Below are 24,698 nucleotides of genomic sequence, written 5' to 3'. Positions count from 1 at the left end.
ACCTTAGTCCAGTGTAGTTTCCTCGGGTCACCAGGCTGCCGCTTCCACACTCTCGTCCTATCGCAGACGCGTTTTGCCGAATGGCTTCATCCAAATGAGCGAGGTGAACGCATCGGACGGTTCAGTTACCTAAAGGACTCGGAACAATAGACCGGAATGCCACATTGGTTTTAAAGCGATTTTATTGGAGGAATGCTTTTTAAGAAGAATGAAAGTGGACTGAGACGCTCAAATTACATATGCCTGTATCAATTTACTTCCTGTAAGTATAAACACCTGCCAGACACACTAGGATTGGAGTGTGGGCTTCTGTGCAACTATAACTCTAAACATCACGGATGTCAAAACTTGGATATATAAATAAGGACTATAACCGAAATACCACTAGCATCACTTTAAGTTACAAACTTTTACACTGGTTAAATATTAACTCCTGATGGTGGTGCATGATTTTTTATTCACATGCGGTTATATTTCAAACATAGCAAGTTCACTAAAAATATCATAATTTATTTTGAAATACTGCACTATATATATATTGTATCTGTTTTATTCCCCCTCAAAACCTTGTGGTTTTTGAGGAATACAGCAATCTCTTGTGGAAACATGTATTTCGCTGCTGGATGTCCTAAAATGCGTTCCGTAGTGGCAGCATCTCTACTCAATTCTATCTGGTCACAACCTGGAAACATACTGTAACAGCTAAGCGTCGCTGTAGTTGTGCAGAGAGTGGAGGCGGCGCACACCGTCACCGGAAGCCGGACGTGGTATGGGAAGGGAAATTGAGAACTGAGTAGGGCGCTCTAGCTGTGCAGTCTCTATTGCTTTGGTGGACTACTGTGTAGGTGAGAGCAACTACAATATAGAGCGGTAGCTGAGTGACAGCGCGGAAAGACCCCCCAAAGCGAGGAACGTAGAGGCAACAGCCAGTCTGGGGGTATCGAGGAACGAGCCGAAAGCCAGTCAGCGGCCAGTGAGGAGGTAGCCCGGCCAGCTGGCACCAAATCTGGAAGCAGCCACATAGTTGGTGTCAGAAGGACTGCATGAGCGCGGGTTAACTGAGACGGAGGCACCCTTTGCACCCAGATTGAGGGAAAGCAGAGATAGTTGCACTGCCTTCTTGCCTATGCTGCAATCCTGACTTCCTCCCTTGCTGCCTCACACAGCATGGCCCGTATCCGGCCCTTCAGCCTCCTGTGCTGCTCCTGCTGCTCCTCGCACGGACACAACAACAACAACTACTCCCAGGAGAGCAGCAGCCGCCGCATTCCTTGCAATGGTATCTACAGCGTGCTCATCGCCCTGCTCACCCTGCACACCGCCCGCACCCACACCGAGGGTAAGCACTGCTCTCTAGCTGTACTCTACACACAGTTGTGTTCATACACACTACACTCACACTCAACACTTTCTGTTTCCTGACTAGTTTTGACACTATGAGAATCTCATCGTACTACTGTCTTGGGTCTGAAAGGGAGGCAGTAGGGGCCATGGTTAATAATTGTAAAAATCAAAACCCTAAATTATCTAAAGATCCAGTTTCTGTGTGTGTGTCTGTAGAGATTGATCCAAAGTTTCTGGACCAGTAGTGCAACAAACTTAAACACCATCTGGTCCTCAACATTGAATCACTATCTGATGACAATTTATGAATGGATTTGTCACATTTGCACTGTGTGAGAGATATTAGTCAGAATAAGCCATTGGGAAGGCTTTTGACACATCACAGACATGCGTGTCCTGACCAGGGGTACAAATTATGAGCAAAGAAAAAAAGTTTTTCCATCCCCAAAACAATTGATATATTATATCATCAATAGGTATATTATACCCCTTCAAATAGAACACGTAAAAGCCCCTAGGTATTTTTGGTATTTTTTGTCAGCAATCAGAAACACAACAGGCAGATTTTACTAACATCAAAATAACCCTTTTTGGAAAATAATAATGATGATGTTTTCTTGTTAGATAATGTTTTGTACTGTTTCCTCCAAACACTGCCCTGAAAAAAAGCATTATTAGTATCAATTTGTCATGCTGTGTAAAACATTGGAGAAAAACATTGTCCATAGTAACCAATCCACAATTAGATTTCAACAGTCACCTATAAGTTAGAAAACAAAAGCAAACATCTTATTGGTGGCTATGGGCAACATCACCAGTGATGTTTTTCCTCCACTGTTTACACAGCATGATAAATAGGCCCCTGAGTGTTATCAACACAACTTCATCACCATGGGATTTCATTTAGCTGAATGATAAGGATCTGCTAATTCTGAGGGTGCTGGGGTGCTTTAAAAATCCCAAATGTAAACCTGCTTTTGGTAAATCACTTGTTACTTCTCTAGAATGAAAGATCTTCCCGTTCACAGCTCAGTTTATGGAACTCCGCAAATGATTAATTTAATAGGGTGGGTCATATTTAAATGTAATTTTAGTATAATGTAGACAGTGAAAATCTGAGACAGTTTGCAATTGGTCTTCATTTTTTATTTACTGTTTTTGAATTATTTAGCTTTCTATTCAGCAGCTACAGTTTGGAATTAATAGCAGCATCTGGTTGCTAGGGACCAATTTACACTAGCAACTAAGCAGTGGTTTGAATACGAGAGTGGATATTGAATATAAGAAGTTCTGAATAGAAAGTTAAGTAATAGTAACAATAAAATTGTACTCTCACTAAGTAGCATTTTCTGGCTGCTGGGTTCAGTGAGCCCCATTTGAAAGCGGGAAAGAGGCAGAGGAAGAACTCAAATAATTCAGAAGTAATTGGTAGCAATTTACAAATGCAAAAAGCAAAACTTCATGCATTTAAACACAATTCAGAAAGGTACATGTGCAAAAGGTACATTGCTCCAAAGCAAAACTTCATGCATTTAAACACAATTCAGAAAGGTACATGTGCAAAAGGTACATTGCTCCAAATTAGCCTGATTTGATAGAACTCATGGGTGCAAGGAAGCCCTTGCAATCATGGTTCGTTTTGCATGTTATGCCCACTTGCAACTTGACATTCACCTATTGATTTACAGGCTAGCACATTTTCAGGCTCTTTGTATCGGTGCAGCAGAACTGATATTTTTCACACCTGTACCTGTAATAATGGTGATACAGCTTGTGTGCAATATACTAATACAGATAATAATTATCTGCTGCTTAGTTTTTAAAAACATGGCAATTTCTGTCTGTTTTGCACCAATCACTTTTCTATTGTGTTAGTAAACGATCCGATGTTCTGAATTTACCCATAAACTTCTAATATGCACAGATGCAGTGAGGATGCATACAAAATTAGGAGAGAATTATACTTGCCTGATACATTTGTAGTATCATTTAAGGGTTCTGCTTTTCACGCAAAATACGTGATTTACTAAAACTTTTGGATCACTAAGTTCACTGCTGTACAAAAGGACATCAGAAACCAGTGTAGCATTTGTACATTGTTCACAGCACTATATAAGCAAATGATATTGCTACATTTTTTGTGTACTGCTCAAAACTCCAAATTCAGTGGCATAAGTATAGAGGGAGCAGACACTACCACAGGCAGGGGGGGCGGATATGGGTTGCTTTGAGCACTGGGCTTCTCCAAAGATTTTGTACTGTACTTACGCCTCTACACAAAATGTTACATATAACATAATGTTCAGTGTCTCTTGTGTGTACTCTTTTTATGTAAATACTTTGAATTATGGGCCTTCATCCTTGGTGTCTGAGAAATGTTGTATAGCCCATATTTGATGAATTGAGAGAATTCATCCACAAATTATGCTTTAAAAATAAGAGTTGCTTGACAGAGGTCTTTGGTGCATTCCACTGAGAATATCTTATCTATTTATGATAAATATGCTACTTCATATCTTTTGTAATTTATTTGCTTACATACAAGGTTCTTGGGACCCAAGGTTTTTGCCCATTTGGAGACAGTGTGCGGAAGATGTTTTTTTTATAATGAATACAGCAATCACCCTAAGCAGTTCTCTTCAAGTCAATATTGCATTGGTAAATCATTGCATACACAACTTTTCAGGAGACACTGAGAAAGTATCTGGTGACCCAAAATGTTTGATTTGTTTTTTATTTCTCATTTACTAACAGTTCCAGGATCTTTAAATGCGATATTGCGTAATACAATTATGAGACACAATTCTTGTGTCCTGGGGTTTTCCCGAATATGGGATCTTTCTGTAATTTGGATCTCCATTTCTTAAGTCTACAAAAAACTTAAAAAAACACAATAAGCATTTGTTGCTTCTTATAAGGATTAATTTTATCTTAATTGGGATCACTTAAAATGCACTGTTTTATTAATACAGAGAAAGAGGAAATCATTTTAATGATAATCATAATCTGGATAACTGGTTTCCGGATAATTAATCCCATACCTGTATCTGTAATCAGTTATGATCATTTCTAGAGGTTATGGGATGTAGCATTTAAAGCAAATAGTCCAGTAAAGCTAATAAATTATTATGCCATTTTCATGACTGTTTATCTCAATGAGTTCTCTGTTCTCTGGAGTCTATGGACAAGGTTTAACTGGTTTCTCTAAGGAAAGCAACTGTTTGTGTGTATAAATGAATTCACAAAGCATTTGCTCTGTCTGACGTTACTGATACTATTTCCATGTGTTTCACTTTTGTGCATTTCATGAGTCAGGGTCTCCTTTGTAACAGTGTTGCTTTAACTGACTAAAGGCCAGCTTTGTGGTAGGTGCATTTGTGCAATTCAATTTTATTTTCCCTACTGCCATTAATAGACTTTTTTTTGCAGTAGAAGTTTTATTATCCTTGGCTCTCATATTACGGGAAAAGATAAATGGAATTCTTGTTATCAGTATTCTTCTGTTCTTATTACTGCTGTTAATCTCCCCCTGTGAATGTATGGTTAATTTTTTAAAGGCCTTATGGAGTAACAAAACAACACTTTGCTGTTTCACAGCATTTAATGTTGCTGCTTTACAAAGTTTGTATCCAAGTTCAATTCCAGTCAGGGTACCGTCTACCGGAGTTTGTAGGTTTTCCACTTGCTTGTGTGGGTTTCCATTTGTTAGGTTAATTGGCTCCTGATAAAATCTACCATAATGTGTGTCAATGTGGACGATTTGTATATACCTTGTAAATAGCTGCTGAATATGTATGTACTATATAAATATAAGATAATATGGTTAGAAAAATATCATTGTTTTACTAAGGAGTAAATATTATGCAACATGTGTTTTTACAGTGTTGATAGGAACAGGATCATTGAATGCTGATACATTTAGGCATTAGACTTAACTATGCAAGGTATCGTAAGGTACCCTAAGTAAGGTATCGTAGGTGTCCATAACTGCATGCAAAAACTGCTGGGTGTGCTGCTTTCAGTATGTGGTGCTTCTCATGCTTGGAGAACAGACTGCCTGAAGCTACAGTTTTGAAAATAATGAATACCCAAAACACAGCTACTTTGATGTGTGCCAACGTAAAATAGGAAACTGATGGACATTAGCTGTGTGTGTTGGGATGACCATAGATGTGCATACAAACGCTTGTTCATTTCAGTCTAACAATCTACCATTAGCCATTCAGGTTAAAATAAGTATAAAAATAACATCAGAGGATGTTCCGGCTATTATTTGACTGGCAGCACTCATATGAAAGTTATCTCAGATAAATAGTATCGACAATCACCCATTGATATTGTCAGACAGGCAATACAAGCAGAGATATTGTCATTAGCAGATAAAAATCTTTTAACCTGTCTGATCGACCGAACGATCGATTGCCATGGTACGAAAAATGTTGGGACACTCCACATGCAATCTAAAAATCGTACAAACCTTTGTTTGGTATGACGGTATCTTTGGGTCTATGGCAAGTTTAAGACTTGTAGCTGCAGTTTTAGCATACCACCGCCATTTTGACAGCACATTTGTAAATTAAATAAGTTAAAAAAGGAAACCACATAGGTAAAGGCAAATTTATTAAGGGTTGAATAGTAAATTAAAATTTTCAAATTGTCTTTTGTTGTCAAAATTCACACATTTGAATTTTAATCCCACAATTTGTAAGTAAATTAGAATGAGATTTATCACACCTCATCCATGGAAATAGTTCTAATAGTTCTAGCTAGAAGTTCGTTGAACCATTTGAATATGTTAATTGCCTTCCTGACATTTCGGAGGGAAATCTCGGTTCGAATTTGATTAAAATTTTCAGGTCGACTATTCGATAGAATATTAGACATTCAAATTTTTTCTTAAATAACCTCTCATTCGAGTTGTGAGTAGATTCAAATTTATAGAGTAAAAAAAATTCACATAAATTCGATCTTTGATAAATCTGCCCACTCATGTCATTTACGTAGTTGCCTATTTCATTCCAGCATACGTATAAAATATGTATACTGTGAAACCTCGATTTTAAACCCCCTGATTTTAAGTTTCCCCGCATTTTACATTTTTTATTTGAGGTCCCACCAATTTATAATGCATTTCAAAAGGTGCCTTTCCCTGATTTTAAGTAATGTTTTCCCATATTTTACATCAACATTTAGTCCTGATGTTCCCAAAAACTGCTTCTTTTGCTCTATGAATGTTATGATTTGTGAAATAAAGCGATTTAAAATAATAACCAGAAGTAAATTTTGCCATGGTTCTGCCATGTAAATGGTCAGTTCCAATTAGTTTGCCCCTTATACAGTCCTGTACCAATCACTTATTGCTTTAGGTTGTGTATGTGACTGACAGAGAGGCCTTGCACATGCCCCCCATAGCACATTAATAACATTAATTAACATTAATGCTGCAATGCTTAACCCTTGTTATTAACACAATAAATATTGTATCTCAAAGTAAAACGGACTCCTGTGCTTATATCCTTCCGATACTTTAACTCTTTTTCCTGATTTTACATTTTCCCAGATTTTACATAATTTTTCCTGGTCCCTTGAAAAACGTGAAACGGAGATTCTACTGTTTGTATAAAAAACACATGTAAAAGTTGATTTCAAGTCTCAGATTATAAGCTCAACTCCTCTCTAAACTACTTCTTATTAAATTACTTTCTACTTTCCCCTGGGACAGGAGGTTTACTAAGTACAGCTGACCAATGTAATGTGTCATGCATAGATACCTTGGAAGTTATTTAAAGGGGGCTGCCATAGCAAGATTCATGTTGTGGTTTTACAGTGACTAGTTTCTTTCATATAATAGAAACAGTAATATGTAGACAGTGCCTTCCTTGTCCAACTTACTTCCATTAGATATATTAGAACTTAAATAAAAGGTAATGAGAGTGTGTATTTTTAGGCAGAATCTGGTAAACAAACCATCATAAAACATGTATTTGCCATTTTTGAAGCTGTTCCTTGCAGTGATGTTAAAACATTTATAAACTAATTTTTGCTGAACTACAACTTCCAGTTTGCAACAATAGATCGGCTAGAGTAATTCTGCATCAGCTGGACAGATGTTGATTTCATTGGCAAAGTTAAGAGGCAGTTATTCCAAAATACATTATTGACAGCAGTAAGTTTTTCTCTCTGCATTGCTGTTTCTGAATCCAATAACGGTATAATAAAAGCCAGTTTATCTACAGACCTGGCAATGAACTTCTGTTACATTGTTTCAAGAGTCAGAACTAGGAGTGAGCACAGATTACAGAAGAAGGAAAGCACTGTTTCGACTGCCACTACAGTTACTTTAAAATGTCTAATAGTTTCAAAGTATTTTAGAAACTTGCTTATAATTGCATTTACTTTCACTATACAAAAAAATGTTCTGGTAGTTCTTCCCCTGTAAAAAGTGTAGAAAAGCAGGTGCCTTTAATCACTGGAAGCAATGTTGGATATAAATTCCTGAAGTAACATTTTTACAGAGCTCTCGTTTTTCTTTATTTTATTCTTGCTACTTTCTAATAAACAAAAAAGAACACTACTATGTCTGTGTAGAGATCGCATGCTTGGAAAAGGAGACTTCATTGAAGAGAGATTCCATAAATTATTGCTGGTTGTACACCTTTTTACAGTTTCTTTGGTGTTCATCAGCACATCATTGTAGAGGACAAAACATATGGTTTTAAAAGGTACTTAGTTTAAATTTGTGATCTTTTTACACCAAAATCAAATCAGACCTCTGGGCAAATGCATAATTTCCTCTCTGCTTCATCAGAGAAATCCCAGTAACCTTTATATCAGTTGTAACAATTGCTCTCTGACAGACTTTAATTAAAACTTTGGGGTAGTGACAGTGGCGGAACTACCGGGGAGCAGGTGGTGCGAGCGGACCAGGGTCCGAACCCTTCAGGGCCCCCCGGCAGCCCGCTCACCACTGCAATCCGGTGTGTGCGGAGAGGGGGCGGGGCCCGGCTGTGCGTCACGCACCAGGGCCTGCCCCCCTCTAGTTACGGCACTGGGTAGTGATGCATGGGTCGATGGTTTGACCCATCCAGTTACCCCCAGAAGTGAGCCAGGGAGGTTGATGAGCCATATTTGACACCAGTCTCCCTGCTGATGTTGCAAATGAGTGGCAGGTATAACATATATACAGGTATTGAATCTGTTATCCAGTATGCTAGGAACCTGGGGTTTTCCAGATAACGGATCTTTCTGTAATTTGGGTCTACATACCTTATGTCTGCTAGGAAATTATGTAAACCTTAAATAAACCCTTTAGGCTGATTTTGCTTTCAATAATGATTTATGATAACTTAGTTTAGCTCAAGTACAAGGTATTGTTTTATCTACTAAGAATTATTATAAGAATTTGGATTATTTGTATAAAATCGAGTCTGTGGGGATGGCCTTTCTGTAATCTGGTGCTTTCTGGAAAATGGGTTTCCGAATAACTAATCCCATACCTGTACTTTCATTTGTCCCACCCCTTTGGTGACAGGTTTATATAGTAGTGTTAAATGTCTCTCCGTTTCCCTTCATTTCCCAAGCAACTCGATTGTTTTTGAGCTTGTGCAGAAATTCAGAAATGTCTGTCTGTGCACTAGGTACCCAGTCTTTAACTCGACAGATGAATCTTGGCTTGAATACAAAAGGAGACACAGAGGCGCACCAATGTGCATTATCGTAGTGATTTGGGAGACGATGAAGCTGTGGAACACGAGTCAACGGAACTCCAAGTAGGACTGCAGGGACATTGTGCCCTGTATATACAGTAGATGTACCGTACTACGTGAACACTCCAACTTGCGATGGTGCACAAACAATCCTGTAAGTAGAAACTAAGCAGGGTCTTGGTGCCAGCACTACGATAATGCACATTGGTACGCCTCTGTGTCTCCTTTTGTATCTAAGCTAAGATTCATCTGTCGAGTTAAAGACTGGGTACCTAGTGCACAGAGAGACATTTCTGAATTTCTGCACAAGTTCAAAGACAATCGAGTTGCTTGGGAAGTGAAGGGAAACGGAGAGTTGGTGTACTTGATTTGGAAAAGAAGCGCATACAAATCTGACATTTAGCAATTTCTTAAGGGGTGGAATCACTTTGTATTTAGCCCATCCTATTGGACATATTTGCGCGAGGTGTAAATTGTGTTTTATTTTTATATAGTAATGCCGGTCTCAGGTTGGCGAAAGTTGAAAAGTCTTTGACTCATGCGTTACTGTCTGGGATCTTGCACAGCATGGATACGGTTGCCAAGGGTTCTCAAGAACATCTGTAGGGCCACAGAATTATATGTTTGTATTTTATATTGTTGTTAGCTGCCCTATTGGAAGTACAAATAAAGGCAATTGTCTAACTTGCTTTCAATTCTCATAATGAGCATTAAGTCATTGCTTCCAATACAAGGCAGTAGCCACTTCTACTTATATTTATTTAATTGCTAATCCCCTTGTCTTAGAAACAGCATGACACAAGCTGTTTGGTGTTTTAGTGGCAAGTACAAAATATTTTCACTTGCATTTTCAGATTCGATTTCAGTCATTCTCAATACAAGTGAGAGTAATGTGAAATACTGTTTCTTCAACAATAACTATTTCATACCCAACAATTACCTTTTAGCAAGGCCGCCTTTCCAAGTTCCGTCCAAACGTATGCGCAACTTCAATATTGTATACTGTATTAGGAAAGGATACGGCTAAAGGCAGAATAACTGCAATGTGCATTTACTAACACGATATGTTTCAGCACACTTGATAAAGGGTACCTGAAACATGTTGTGTCAATAAATGCACATTGCAGTTATTCTGCCTTTGGCCGTTTCATTTCCTAATATACAATATTGAAGTGAAATAATGTTTGTAGGCAAAAGTAACCCTAAGTTCATTTTAAATTTGGTGTTTCAAATGGGTGATGCCCAAGTGTTTAAGAATTGTCGATCTTGTTTGCTGCCTAGTGGCCTACAGACCAACTGAAAAGACGATTTTAAAGCTTGGTCTATGCTGAGACACCAGAGTTAAATGTACTTTATCATGTTTGGCATTTGTGCAAAATGAGCAGCTAAAGAGAGTCTGTATGGCTGTTCCAAGGTTCCCTGGAAGTGCAACCCATCTTGCTTACCCATGATAAGTGTATACATTAATTATAGAATAATTGTTTATATTATTACTAGTGCCCCTAAAGTGTCATGTAGTGCACTTAGCTGATTTAAAAGCAATTTAAACAATCTTCCCTTATTACATAATCAAACATGGTGTCCAATCTTCATATCTAACATAGCATTAAAAACCAAATAAGTAACTCAAATTGATCCTCATTTTTTATTTAGTGTGTTTTTTACCCTAGAAACCAAGCAGTAGTTTGAATGGGAGTCTGAAATGTGAATAGGAGGCAGACTGAATAGAAAGATAATTAATACAAAGTAGCAATTACAACAAAATGGTAGCCTCAAATAGACTGTCGACCGCAAGGGGTCAGTGACCCTTGTTTAAAACCAGGAAAGAGGCTGAAGAGCGGAACATTCTATAAGACTAAACATTAATGTTAAAGGGCAGTAAAGCCCCTGTTTAACATGAGTTCAGTAAATGTAGCATGAGCTTAACATACTTTTGCCTATTGTTTTAATAATGAATACTATATGGTTTTTGTTATTTCCTGATCAAAACTGGGAAATTGAAGCTACTCCATGTTTGCGTCTTGTCGGGTATGTAATTGGAATACCAGTATACACAACAAGCTGTTTGTTTTCAGGGGGTTTGTCTGGTAATCTAATATCTCATTTACAAGGATCAAACAAGGAGTAATGTCTGGAAATAATATACACCATAGATTATTCTTGCCTTTAAGGGCAGGGGCACACAAATCGCTTCTTCTTCTTCAGGCAACTAATCTCCCAAACTGCCTTTCCGCCGGCGGGATGGCACTTGGAGTGCTTCGTTTTCTAAAGTTGTCCGAAGTTGCCTTACAAGGAAACTTCGGGCGACTTAGGAAAACGAAGCACTCCAAGTGCCATCCCGCTGGCTATTAAGATTATAGCCAGCGGGAAGGCAGTTCGGGGAGATTAGTTGCCCAAAGAAGAGGCGATTTGTTGCAGAGCGACTAACCTCCCCCTGAATCTCCACGTGTCTCTGCCATAAAGGTTAACTTTCCCCTCTAATTTGCAATCCATTTATTTATGTGAATAAAGAGCACATATACTTATTTTCTTGTCCTCCCACAATTGCCCTGAAGCACTGGGTAATTGTAAACAAGAGTTCTTTTAACCGCTGTCCTGTTTTGAGCAGGGAATAAAAATATTTACTAAATTATGTTCAGCACAATCTGTAGCACAGTCACAATAACTGAACAGTGTAATAAAGTCATCGTGATAGGGATTGTGATCTCCATGTGTTTTTTTTAAATGTATTATTTTATAATGTCTTGTTGGCAGTTTCCAGAGAGATAGGATCTTGATGCAATATTTGTAATTTAATACCAACTACTTTTCTATAAGTGGCCCATGATCAGGCTCTTTCTGATAAAAGTATGGTATTCTAGTCACTGATGCACTGATTCAATGTTCATTCTTGCATAACCCCCTTGTACTCCAAATACACTTGTCAGAATTCAAAGCACTTGAACAGCCAAATCTGTAACAGCATTTTGGTAACTGTTTTATTTATTTGACTTGCTAACAAATACATTGAATTTTATCTGAATCTAGTCAGGAGTTACAGATGTGGAGATATCCTTTGTTGTCATTAAAGGAACAGTAACGTCAAAAAATAAGTGTTTTAAAGTAATAAAAATATAATGCAGTGCTGCCCTGCACTGGTAAAACTGCTGTGTTTGCTTAAGAAACACTACTATTGTTTATATAAATAGCAATGGGGGCAGCCATTCAAAGGAGAAAAGGCTCTGGTTACACAGCAGATAGCAGATAAGCTCTGTCTGACTAATGGTGTTATCTTTTATCCATTAGTTATCCTGTGCCATATAACGGTTTTTCAATTTCTACCATTGCTCCACAGCAGCTTGTTTATATGAACTATAGTAGTCTTTCTGAAGCAAACAGATCAGTTTTTTCCAGTGCAGGGCAACAGTACATGATATTTTCATTACTTTAAAACACTTACATTTTTTGGTGTTACTGTTCCTTTAAGTGAGAATTCTAGATATGATGATAGTCACATTTACAGTAAGCTTATGTGGAGTGTGGTGGTTTTTCAATACTTTTTTAAGTACTTGAGTGAGAAGCATAAAGATGAGCAGGTTTAAAGGATAAGTTATACCTCTGGTTGCCATATTGCTAATATTTTACTCGGCAAGTAAAAATTATACTTGATGTAAACTGATGTAATTGTAATTAATAGCAATGAAAGATAGCATAGATTTCTGGTATTTTTTGTAGAGTGGGAGGCAGAACAAGTTGCAACGAAACAGCTGACCACTAAATGCTACAGCCTAATTGATTGCTATTGGCTACTAGACCTAGGCAAACTGAGCAGCACTTTATATTACATGACCCACTTAATTTAAAAGACATCAGTGTTTTCTGTCCCTTTGTTTTTTAAAGGCATTCACTCTTGACTGTCTTGAATGGAGCCTAAATTCACCCCTGGTCTTTTCAACATAATACATATTCATAATTTAAGACAATGTCCTGCAAAACTAAAGTCCTTTGAATATAAAGCTTTCTATCAACTACAAGTTTCCGTAAAGTGCCTATTTTGGAATTCCTTAGTTACTTATAACATATTTTACAGTAGAGAGTAGAAATAAATTGTGTGTGTGTATATGGTTTTGTTTGACTGTTTTATATACAGTATCGGCACGTGCCAAACATTACTCCCAGTCCTGGTGCATCTCCCACTTGTTTCAAATAGTTGTATAAATTGGAGGCACTCACAGAAATAATCACTGGTGAATTTATTTAAAGTTTCATATGTTCCACATCACCAGTGATTACACCCGTGAGTGCCTCTAATTTATATAACTATTTGAAACAAGTGGGAGATGCTTGGTGAGTGCCAATGGGCTGTTTCTACTACCAATAAGGATTAATCATATCTTAGTTGGGATCAAGTACAAGGTACTGTTTTATTATTACAGAGAAAAAGGAAATCATTGGATTATTTGAATAAATTGGAGTCTATGGGAGACAGCCTTTCTGTAATTCAGAACATTACAGTTTGCTCTTCTTACACTGGCATATTTTGCTGAGTGGCTTTCTGCTCTTGGGTAATCTGTCTGATTTTGCAACGATCATCCGCATATGTTGAACTGTTCCTGAAAAATACAATAGTTTCTGAATATAGTTGGATTGCATTTAATGTCATAATGGTAAAAGGTCAAATCAGAATTGAGTGCCATTATCAGTTGAGCAGTTGCAGCAGGAGTTTTAATAATGAAGTTGTGCATATGGCAAATGACTTTTCAAGCATACAGTAGAAATACACAGATTCTCTTTTTCTGGTCCTTTCTCAGATGTTCAACTTTGACATATAAATGCTTTGGTAATTTATAGGATCCCTGTTACACTGAAACACAGCCTCAATATAGTTATCTATCTGTGCTGCTTACAGAGCTCAAAAACATGCTACTTTTTTGAGCTCTGTACGCAGCACAGAACACGTTTGTTATTCAGCTCTGAATTTGTGGCTGGGAGGCTATGTTGGCATGTAAAATTGAGCTCCCCTGGCATGGTAAGATCATCAAGGGCCATAGTGAACCTATTACTGAGAACATCAGCTCGTGGTTAGTCTGCAAGTGCGAAGATGATGGCATGGCTTAGTAGTGGTCTGTTTATTATCATGGATCTCATTTGTGAATGTACTGATGTGGCATTAAAAGGGTCCAATTACTTTCTATTTTCTATTTGTGATTGTTTTTCTATTATTGAAATGTAAATTTTTCGCCTTGTATTTTTTCTAAAGCAGCTGGGGGGGGGGGGGTTGCCGACTTTGTTAACTGTTCTAAATTGATACATTTAGTTGATACATTTGTCAGTGAGTTTTATTTAAGGCAGCTGAAATGTTGTCTAAATGTAGTAAATTGTAACAGTTTATAATCTGCACCTTGATTACTGAGTTTACAGACTGAAACACCAGAGACAAGAAAATTCAATTTTATTATTATTATTTGAAATTCAATTTCGGAAAAATGGTAAGAAGTAAAAGATGGAAAGCAATTGGATAAAGTCTTTATTTCTGGTGAGCAATCTAAAACAACTCAAGTAATAAAAAGTATTTGGAAGGTGAACAACCCCTTTAATTACACCAGCACATGAATAGATTTAACCAGTTGTTTTCTTTTAACTTTTCTATACTACATGTAATTATCAACAAATTCTCGTTCCCCATGATGCTGTGCATCGTTACATGTAAATGTAACGGCGCAGCACCATAATACAGTGATTCATTCTTGGAGAATTGCTTGTGCCATCTTGAAAACACAGCATACTTAAGCTACGTGTGGTGTAATACAACAGAAGAGAGTTTTTAAATCCACCACGCGTGGCATTAGCCTAAAGCTCCCCATAGACACGACGATTCTTCTTGCCGAACGACCGATTTTAGGGAAGTCCGACCAATCCTTCGAAATTATCGTGCGGTTAGTGGGATTCGAACGATTGTACATCTTACGATTTTTCGGCCGACATCTGTCAGGAAATTGATCGGCCAGGTCAAAAAAATCTTTGTCGGTCCCAGTGCAATCTATCTATGTTTGCAGGGCCAAGCAGGCAGTTCCCCTTTGTTTTCCTGGCAAATTGGTATTTTTAGTTGATGGTCAATTCGTACGATCTTACGATCGTTCCGAGAAAATTGTGGTCTCACAATGAGGATCTGATCTTTTAAAAATCTCAACATCTAAGGCCAGCTTAAAAGCCCAGCCAAAGATGGTTTTACTGTTTTGTTTAAGAAAGGTTTTATTTTGTATTTCTTTGAAGCCATGGCTCAAAGAGAAAGGTCATAAACAACACTGCAGGCATACCTGCATTTCCGTTCTTCAGCTTGAAAACTGGTACAATGTATTTTGTGAAATTGTAATTCTAATTAGAAGAAGAGATTATATTGTTTGCTTTTGTATGTAAATAAAAGGGATATGCCGTATCTTTTTTTCGGAAATGCAAATTTGGGGTTTGGATTAAGTTTAGCCAGGCACTAGGATTTGCCCCAAATTTGAATCCTCACAAAAAAAGGCTCAAATGTAGTGCAACCCTACATAGTAGCTGGTCTTCCTAAACTCTCATGGTTGTGTAATTTTATAGTACATATAGAATTCCAGTCATAATTGTTCTTTCTAAACATGAGCAGCTCAGATTGCTTCTCATGTTTATATTCTTCTGCAGGCATATTTATTACATGTTTCTATTTTTCTGTGGCTATGTATTCCTGCAGATTTGTTTTTTTTTTCCTCCTCCTTTCTGTCTCTTCTTTCCCTGCACACATCTTTAGGTGTGATGTGTCCCTTGTAGCAGTAATGCATGTGATATAGGTACTGTACAAGATGTTAAATATAGCAAATTGTCAAGAACACGTGATTTCTGTATACGTGGCAGGTGAAACCACACACAGTAAATTGCACTTCACATTCATAATCATCAAGTAAGGCCTTCCCCTCTGGCTAGTATTTCTGGCACTCATTCAAAACACCAGGATCTAGAAGTCAGTCTTTTCATTTTCTCTTTAAACTATTTTTTTCCCTTGAAGGATATTTAAACTAAAGAAACAGAAGGAAACTCCTTATAGATTTCTGGGTAAAGCTTTGAGGCAAAACAAGAAGCACAAACTCTTGCTGTGAAATTAACCTGTGCTGATCCAGAGGATTACAAACAAAGCCCTTTTTAGGTTAGATTTCACTTTTATGTTACAGAGGAAAATAATGTTGGTAATCCTAAAATTTTACAAATTTAAGGGATATGTTCATGTAAATAAAAAGACTAATCACCATGGTTTTACCCATAAAACAGTGTTATCCCAGAATTTCAACATAATTGCAAGCATATTGTACATTGATAAGTAATGTGCAAGTTATGTTAGTGTTTTACTGACATCATGGTGTGTGCAGATTACATCTTTCTGTGCAGCAGTGCTTATGGCACACAAAAAGACATTGCGGATTTTATCAGGTGCAAAATATATATATCTTAGTCTGGATATTTTTAATTGTAGTATAGTATTGGACCTATTATCCAGAATGCTCTGGACTCATAATTTGGATCTTCATACCTTAAGTCTACTTTAAAACCATGTATAAGTTAAATAAACCCAATAGGCTGGTTTTGCTTCCAATAAGGATTAATTATATCTTAATTGGAATAAAGTACAAGGTACTGTTTTATTATCACAGAAAAAAAAATTAGATTATTTGGATAAAATGGAGCCTATGGGAGACGGCCTTTCTGTAATTTGGAGCTCTCTGGATAATGGGTTTCCGGATAACTGATCCCAGTTAGTTTTATGTTTTAAAACTTGATTGTAAAATTGTCTCCTGTCTTTAGAGATTTTGGGGCCAAATCAAAGTAGACTTTATGGGGACCTGTTATATAAAATAGGGCTTACCAACCCATGTTGAATTACATTATACAGCACCCTATGAAAGCCTTTGCTTATTGCTGGGTGCTGGAATTTGTACACCGACTACAGTAGCTGAATGGCTATAGGCCAACAGCATGGGATCACCCTCTCAGTTCACATATGGGGCACATTTGGAAAGAAAACACGAAAGTATTCATTTTCATCACAATATCATCCATGTTTGCACGCTGACAGGCTGTTTCTATACATGAGTCTGTGCATACACAAGATGAAACGAGCAGGATCAGATGCCCCCCCGAATAAAATGCAAAGTCTGACACTGATCTTATGCTGTATACTTTCTTGTCTACCTGTAAAAGGCCTGCTCTTTGCAATGCTTAACTGGTGTCTATTTGTCAATGTGTAATAAAGAACATTGCTTCCTGAACAGTGATGTATTTATCTTCACACTATGTGGTTATGCTTTCAACAGTTTCCTGTTGAATTGGTCAAAGGTGTTCGATATTCAGAGAGCTTGTGTTCTGTCAGTATAAAAAAACTTTTGTCCTTTAATGACTCTTTGTATAGTTCCACAGTTTCAGTTAAACACAAGGTCTACACTGTTTATCTGATCTAATTTTTTAATACCCAAAGACCTCCTTCTAGCAAAATAAGGCTTCCATAACATTTTCACCCATTTAAACCTCGGTTTACCTTCAACTCACTTCTTGCTTTTTGCAGCATAGTGCCCATGTTGAGTAACTGAGAACATGATAATAAAAAGGCATTGTTGGTTCTACAAACACTGTGTTGGATTGCGGAAGCAGTTTTTTGATCCGCTCAGGAAATAACAACAAAAGTCCTTGAGTCATTTTTGGGCACATTGAGTAGTATTTTTTTTTGCATATTCCTGTCCTCTTTGGTTAGATTGGTTTTGTGGAAGGATTTTAATTTAAGTAACGAACTGCAGATTTCTTTAAAATTTGGGTTTCTAGATCACTGTAAGGATAATGGCACACAGCCTGCATTTCTGCTCCCATCCAATCTAAATGCACTTTTCTCACTCTTTGTTGTAAAGGAAATCGGCATCGTTTTGAATAATATTTTGACACATTTAAAAACCTTTTTGCAAAGCCCAGCAGTATATAAATAATTTTACCAATATGTTTGTTTTAACAAAAATGACTACTTTATGGAATATTAGTGATCAAAGTATTCTAACCCCCAACAATACAGTGATCAGCAATGGGAAGTGAGACTTCTAGTGCTACTGAACTCTTCCTTGCTCATTTGCATACTGTTGCATACGATCATTTAAAATGAATGCTGTTCAAAGGAATGAACGCAGCCTGGGCATGTGCAGTATGTGGAAATTCTGCTGTCCTGTGTGTCTGTACTCCCCTCTGCTAATCTTTCCATGAAGCGCATACATCATTTTTAATATCCCATAAAGCAATAATTTTTATGCTTGCATTTCTTCCTGCTTTCTCCACCATGTCGATTTTGTATCACAAGCTGTTCAGCTACAGCTCTCTCAGCTACTTCCTTGTCTAGCATGAAGCTCTGCCCCTTTTCTTTTCTGAGCTCTCCTTTTCTCTCCAACTGTGAAGGCCTCAAAGAGGTGGCTACTGTGCATGCTCACAGTTTGCACTTACTATAATGTGAAGCATCTTCAATTTGTTTGCAAGGGCCACAGTGGTTATGTCATTTCTATATACTACTTTGTGCATTATGCAGAAGAATGTAATTGCCTATGATTCGTTATAGTTTTACTTTTATGTGAAATCTTGTCAAAAAATCAGCAGATAATATAGTACCTGAAGTTTTCATTGTTTTTTTTTGTTATCTTTAATTTTTCTTAGTTTCAGCTAAGCTAAAAAGGAGCATTGATCTGTAAACAACACAAAAAATCCACACTTGTGATATCTATCTGTTTTGTATCTAATTTAGTTACTGAGTTTAAAAAAACAAAACTGGAATGTAATTCTAATTTTACAGTAAACATAGGGAACTCTCATGTGTTGTCTATGCTCTCATGTTGTCATAAGGCAGTTAATAACCTGATTTAGGCTATGGGCAAACCGGCTGATGGCGCACGCAGACTGATCAGATTCAAATCAATGGAGCAGGAGCACTGAGCAGATCTGCTTCTCTCAGCCTGCAAAAAATACACCGCCATCAGCCTGTGTGCCCATAGCCTTAGAGCTGTACAGCCTACTGTTTAATGGTTACATTCAGGGGGTATTTATAATAGGTCGAGTTGTTTTTTCCCAACAGGGTATTTTTCATTCAAAACTTGATTTTTCAGGTTAAAATATACTTGCCTTAGACTTATCAAAAGATATGGTTTATATTTTTGTGCTTTGGCAATGAAAAAATGCCTTATGTGTTGTGTAACTAACTTCTTTCAATCAACATGGAAAATTAGTAATAGGTAACATTAGTATCAGTCTGAGTCGGAGGTACTATAAACTGAGGAATTGGAGTTGAAGGATTTATGTACCGACTCCACAGCCCTGGTTCCAGAGTATTTCCAGGACAATGTTTTCTAAATGCTTAACATTTACTTGTATGAACTACAAATACCTGATTCTGGGATTTCATCCAGATACACAGCACATGCAGGAAGTCTCTTTAATTACTGCTATAAAAAGTCTTTGCAAGATTGTATTAGTGAAAGTATACTTTATTCTGATACTACCTAAGTGGTTGAAATAACCATCATACAGTTTTTTCCCACAGTTCTGTGACTTGATTGATTTGTATTTAGCACAGCTTCTGTTTGTTATTCCAGTGGGATGTTTTTGAAAATATTTAACTGCACTAAAGGTTGTATTGGTTGTAAGAAAATACAGTTCTTTTTTTCGCAGCACTAAGCATTATTTAAAGTTATAGACGGTAATGGCCAGAACAATAAACAGATGTGGCAGATAATTGCAACCACAAAATAAAATACTATGTGAAATCCTTTAATTTGTGTGGACAAATTAAAAATGTTACTATATCACCAGGGCTGCTTTGATTGCCTCTATTATTTCACAGTGCTCCCCAAATTGTTTTCTGATTATCAGAGATAAATATTTCATCATTATCATCATCAATATATTTATGATTTGTTTTTGGTAATTCTGGAGCAGTTCTCAACCTTTTTAACACTATGGTATGTTGTAGGCTCCAGGAAAAAGAGGTCAATTTAAGCTGAAAGCAGAACACAAATCTAGAAAGTTAAAATATAATAGAGCTCATTTATGACAATAAGTGAGTGTGCCAAAGTACAATTTCAGGTGCATTTTAGCATAGCTTATACCCATAATGCAGCATTTCTCCCCCCCCCCCACATTTCCAGCATACCGGTAATTGTGGTCAGTGTGGTTTTACACACGCTGTACATTTTGAGTGTGGATTGTGTAATTTCCGTTGGTCAGCAATTAAAATGTGTGATACTTTAGGCACAAGTCACCGGCAGTAGAAATCCTTCAATTACCATTACCTCTAGGGTTGCAGTAACTTCAGGGGTTGCCTGCATCAATAGGCACACTTGGGGTCTACTCATTAGACAGTACTTTGGGAAAAATCACATGTAAGTGGTCTTATAGTTACCCTCGTGGGAGCTCTCTAAGATGATACTTGTTCATGTTTTTAATGATTACTTGGCAATAAAGTTTTTTTAATTGATTTTCACCCGTGGTTGTAAAAGGCTCCCGTCAATTCACTTTCTAATCTACTCATTAGAAAGACTCGTGAGCTCAGTTGCAATTTTTAAAGAACATGTTAAGGCACATTTACCTTTAAAGGAGAACTATACCCCCTTAAAGAGAAAAGCCACCATGCACCGTCCCCACTCCCTTCTTCCTCCCCGCAAAGTCTATTACTTGGAAAAAGTGTCCCTGGATGTATCACTGGCCAAATGATGCAGAATAATGCAGCAGAGTTTTTTGGTGCCATCTTCCAGATGTTTGGATTTTGTTTGCCAAGGGACCTTTAAAACTAGCTGGAGCCAATCTGGTATAAATGCCAACTGTGCATGCACTGTAAAGCTCTGTAAAGCACAGATGACAAAGAAGTGGATGAGAAGATACAGAAGATGGGGCCTATGAGCTCTTCTGGACTACTCTACATCAATAGGTCAGTGTTACAACCAGGGACACTTTTTCAAGTAATAGACTATGTGTAAGAAGGCAGGGAGGGGGGACAATGGGGGCTGTTCTCTTTACGGGGGTTTAGGTTTTCTTTAATAAATGGTGCCAATACTTGCAGCAGTTGCAGCTATTTTTTTGTGTCTGTTATCATAAATGAGCCCTAATGTGATCTTATTTAGCGTGTAAGTGCTTTTAGAAATTGCAGAAGTAAAACAGACACAAACAAACATCTGTTGAAGAGCATCAAAGCTTCTTCCTTAACCTTAGTCTGCATTTATACGCTCAACTCAGTTCTCAACAATTAATGAACACTTTGTAGTCTAAAACATGTCCACCTGCATTGTACACCCATCTTATTGTTTGACAGACAGCCTTGTGAAGCCTTTCTTCATAATCTGTTTACCCTGCTCAGCTTTTAAAATATTGTGAATGGTCAGGTACCCACACCAAACTACTAGTGACCTTGTGGTGTATTTGAGCTTGTGTAGAAATGTTGAAAACCACTGCCAAATGCCATTCAACTAAACTGAAAGCTTGCGACAGTGCTGGTTCCTAATGCATTTCAGACTAATTGTAAGGGAGGTGACACTGTGGGGCTCATTTATAAACTTAAAATTGTGCCATAAAAATATTTTTCCAATGCTTTTACGCTACCTATCGGATCCTCCATGTTCCTCTATAAAGGGGCTGCCATATTTGCGCAGTAGTAGCCTGTTAACATTAGAAACTCTAACTGATAGGATAATAAAGGACAGTCAGTTTGGCAAAAGTCAGCTTTAGGAACTTCAAGTAACGATTACTTACAAAAGCAGTTCAAAATGATCAACATGACCTATAGGTAACTTTTAATGTACTTTAATATTTTTAAGAGTAGTTTTTTAGTGTAGGTGTCCCTTTTAAGAAAATGTGAGATTAGAGTTTACCACAGAAAACCTCACACACTTTCTATTCTTTCCTATGGCATTTTTAGATTCATATTTATCAACTGGTCAACTCCAATATTTCACCCATTGATGAATATGCTTCTAAAAATCCCACAGGAATAAATAGAAAGCATGTGAGCTTTTTCTGTGGTAAGCGCTAATCTCACATTTTCATAAATCTAACCCCATGTTTTATAAATTAAATAAATCAGACTGTGGTGGCACACGTATGCAAAATCACAGAAATATTCAGCAGAGGCTATGGCACCCTTGGCTTTTCCTCTGTTGGCTTATTTTTACTATTGAAGAAACCACAGAAACATACAGGGGGTCATTTATAAACACTGGACAAATTTGCACCTGGGCAGTAACCCATACCAACCAATCAGATGATTGCTTTCAGCAGCCAATCTGCAGCTGACTGTGAAAAGCTAATCACTGACTGGTTGCTATGGTTTACTGCCCATGTGCAAATTTGCCCATTGTTTAACACGCAAAGACAATGTTATGATATATGTAAAAAGAAAAAAAAATGTTTAATTTCTAGGGTCAGTATCTCTTTAAATCTGCCCCATGGTCTCAAATGGGCCTCAAATATTTATATTCTTCATTATTCACATGAAAATAAATGTGCCGGTCAATTAATTTTTTTTACTTGTGGCATATTTGAATTTGTGTGCTGAACCAAGTGGAATTTAAGGGATGTAAAGGTCTCTTACAATGCAGGGAATAAAATGCATACAGTGTGATAGCCGCAATGTAGAAAACCTATTTGTAACTGTATTCCTTTAGCAATATATCTTACAAGAATTCTTCATGCATTCACTTTTAATTGTTTAGATAACTGTAATTTAAACGTGTATTTCTTATGTTTTAAAGTCCAATTGAGTCAGTGAACTAAGCTGGCATGCTACCCACTAGTAGAGAGGATGATTAACAACATTTGCATACAAATTATATAGTGTTTCTGCATGTCTCCATGGAAACCGTTTGAATAACATTTACATACTGTCATCGTCTTTAGTACAGCCTGCAAAGTATTTAACCTCTTATGTGAATTGATGATACCTAACAATGTTACCCTTTTACCTCACTGAATGGTAGTAGAGTGAAGTGAAGAATTATTATAAAACAGGAAAGGGATCCCTTATCTAGAAAGTTCTGAATTACAGAGTCCATTTTAAGTAAAATTTCATTAGAAAAAAAAAAAAATTAGATTTTCTTTTCCTCAGTAATAATCAAACCGTACATTGTGCTTGCTCCTAATTGATTAAATCGGTAGGACTTTGAGCTGTATTTGCTGACGCGAGTAGCCCTATCGGCTTATGTAAGGGCACGTCTATTTGACTGGAGTGGTGGGAGAAGCAAATAAAGTTTGTTTTCCTCCCACACACCAAGACAATTTAAGTCAGATCAGTTGCCAATATACCAGTATTGGTGGTAATATTGGCCTGGAGACAATGTTTGACAGTCCCTAGAGGGCATAAAGCAGAAGCCAAAGTGCAACTAGCATCCAGGCAGCAGTAATGCTGACAGAATGCAAAATTATTATAGAGCAGAAGCAATATAAAATATCAATAACATTTACATCGAATCTATTCTTTTGGATGCCAGGGAATGTGATCCAGACAAGGTAATACCATTTCTAGTTGCAGACGAAAAAGAGGTAGAATAAGTATGATGCTAATCAAATAAACAAATACTTTTATGATAAAATTATAAATAGCATGCAAAGACAATGTTATCCTAGCTGTTAAAAAGGTTACATTTCTGGTTTGAGGATCTCTTTAAGGCTGATGTTATATGGGGCACTTTACAGCCTGGAATAATTCAGCCAACTGCAAAGCCCCATGTAATCTCCTGCTGTTCCATATTCACTTTAAAGGGAAATGCTGGGCGGATTACATGTGATTTGATTTTGTCCTTAAAAAATGCTTGTGTGTGCTTTTGGGACAAAAAACTCATGCAACTCTGTTGCCTGGGGATTTCTCTTCACGTAAATACAACCCATGGTAGGTGTTTATGGGCACTTTTTAGTGGCTGAAATATGCCAGGCTGAAAAGCTCCCCATGTGACTGGTGGGTTTTTGTAAAAAGAATTGAAAATATTACTCGAAAAATGACATTTATGGAATATTTCTGAATATATTTCCCTGTTGCTAAATGTTTGTTTTTTTTTTTTCCCCTCCACAGCATTCATCCAATCTGAAAATGTAATTGAAGTGCTTCGTTTTGATGATGGAGGCCTTTTAGAGGTAACCTTTTATTTTCTTCTTGTTATCCTTGTCGCACGTTCTTTTCAGACCTGGGGTATATGCAGACATAGGTGTCTTTTACACTGGTAGCAACCCATACCAACTTTGTAACATTAGTTTATCTGTAGAAGAATGACAGTTGCTGCTACCATATGCACAGGTAGGTGCACAGTAGGCAGCCACTAGACTTCTATTGCCATTGAGTTTCAGAGCAGTGATTGAAATTGCTAATTATTTGTGCTTCAGTACAACAAATATTCAAGCTGTTCATTTTGTTTAGAGGACAAAACACCAACCAATTGCAAACAAAGGTAGCGATACAGTGTTATTAATATTTCCCTGGCAATTTTCTTATCTGAACCAGATTGTATGTATCCTATCACAGATTTTATTTTCCTGTGAAATGGTAGTATGTGTCACTTTGTGTCACTTCATTCCTATTAGCTCCCTTATTTCCTAAGTAAGACAAATGGGCTGGTCTTTGACACTTATATTTTCTTCAAATAAATA

The 24,698-nt window shown here is 37.2% G+C and overlaps 1 protein-coding gene across 2 annotated transcripts in view; it reads left to right on the top strand.

Moving 5' to 3' along the window:
- The first annotated feature begins 686 nt into the window (after nt 1-686).
- Nucleotides 687-24,698, top strand: part of tmem131.L (transmembrane protein 131 L homeolog) — a 119,272-nt gene continuing 95,260 nt past the window's right edge. For both annotated transcript variants that reach the window (XM_018247111.2, XM_018247109.2), the window contains exons 1-2: nt 687-1,339; nt 24,127-24,188. In XM_018247111.2, the coding sequence (XP_018102600.1) occupies nt 1,168-1,339; nt 24,127-24,188 (234 nt within the window). In that variant the 5' untranslated portion in view covers nt 687-1,167. The remainder of the gene's footprint in view (nt 1,340-24,126; nt 24,189-24,698) is intronic.

This window comes from Xenopus laevis, chromosome 2L (genome assembly GCF_017654675.1).
Source record: "Xenopus laevis strain J_2021 chromosome 2L, Xenopus_laevis_v10.1, whole genome shotgun sequence".
NCBI classification, from domain to species: domain Eukaryota; kingdom Metazoa; phylum Chordata; class Amphibia; order Anura; family Pipidae; genus Xenopus; species Xenopus laevis.
This window is presented reverse-complemented; position numbering and strand designations above follow the sequence as displayed.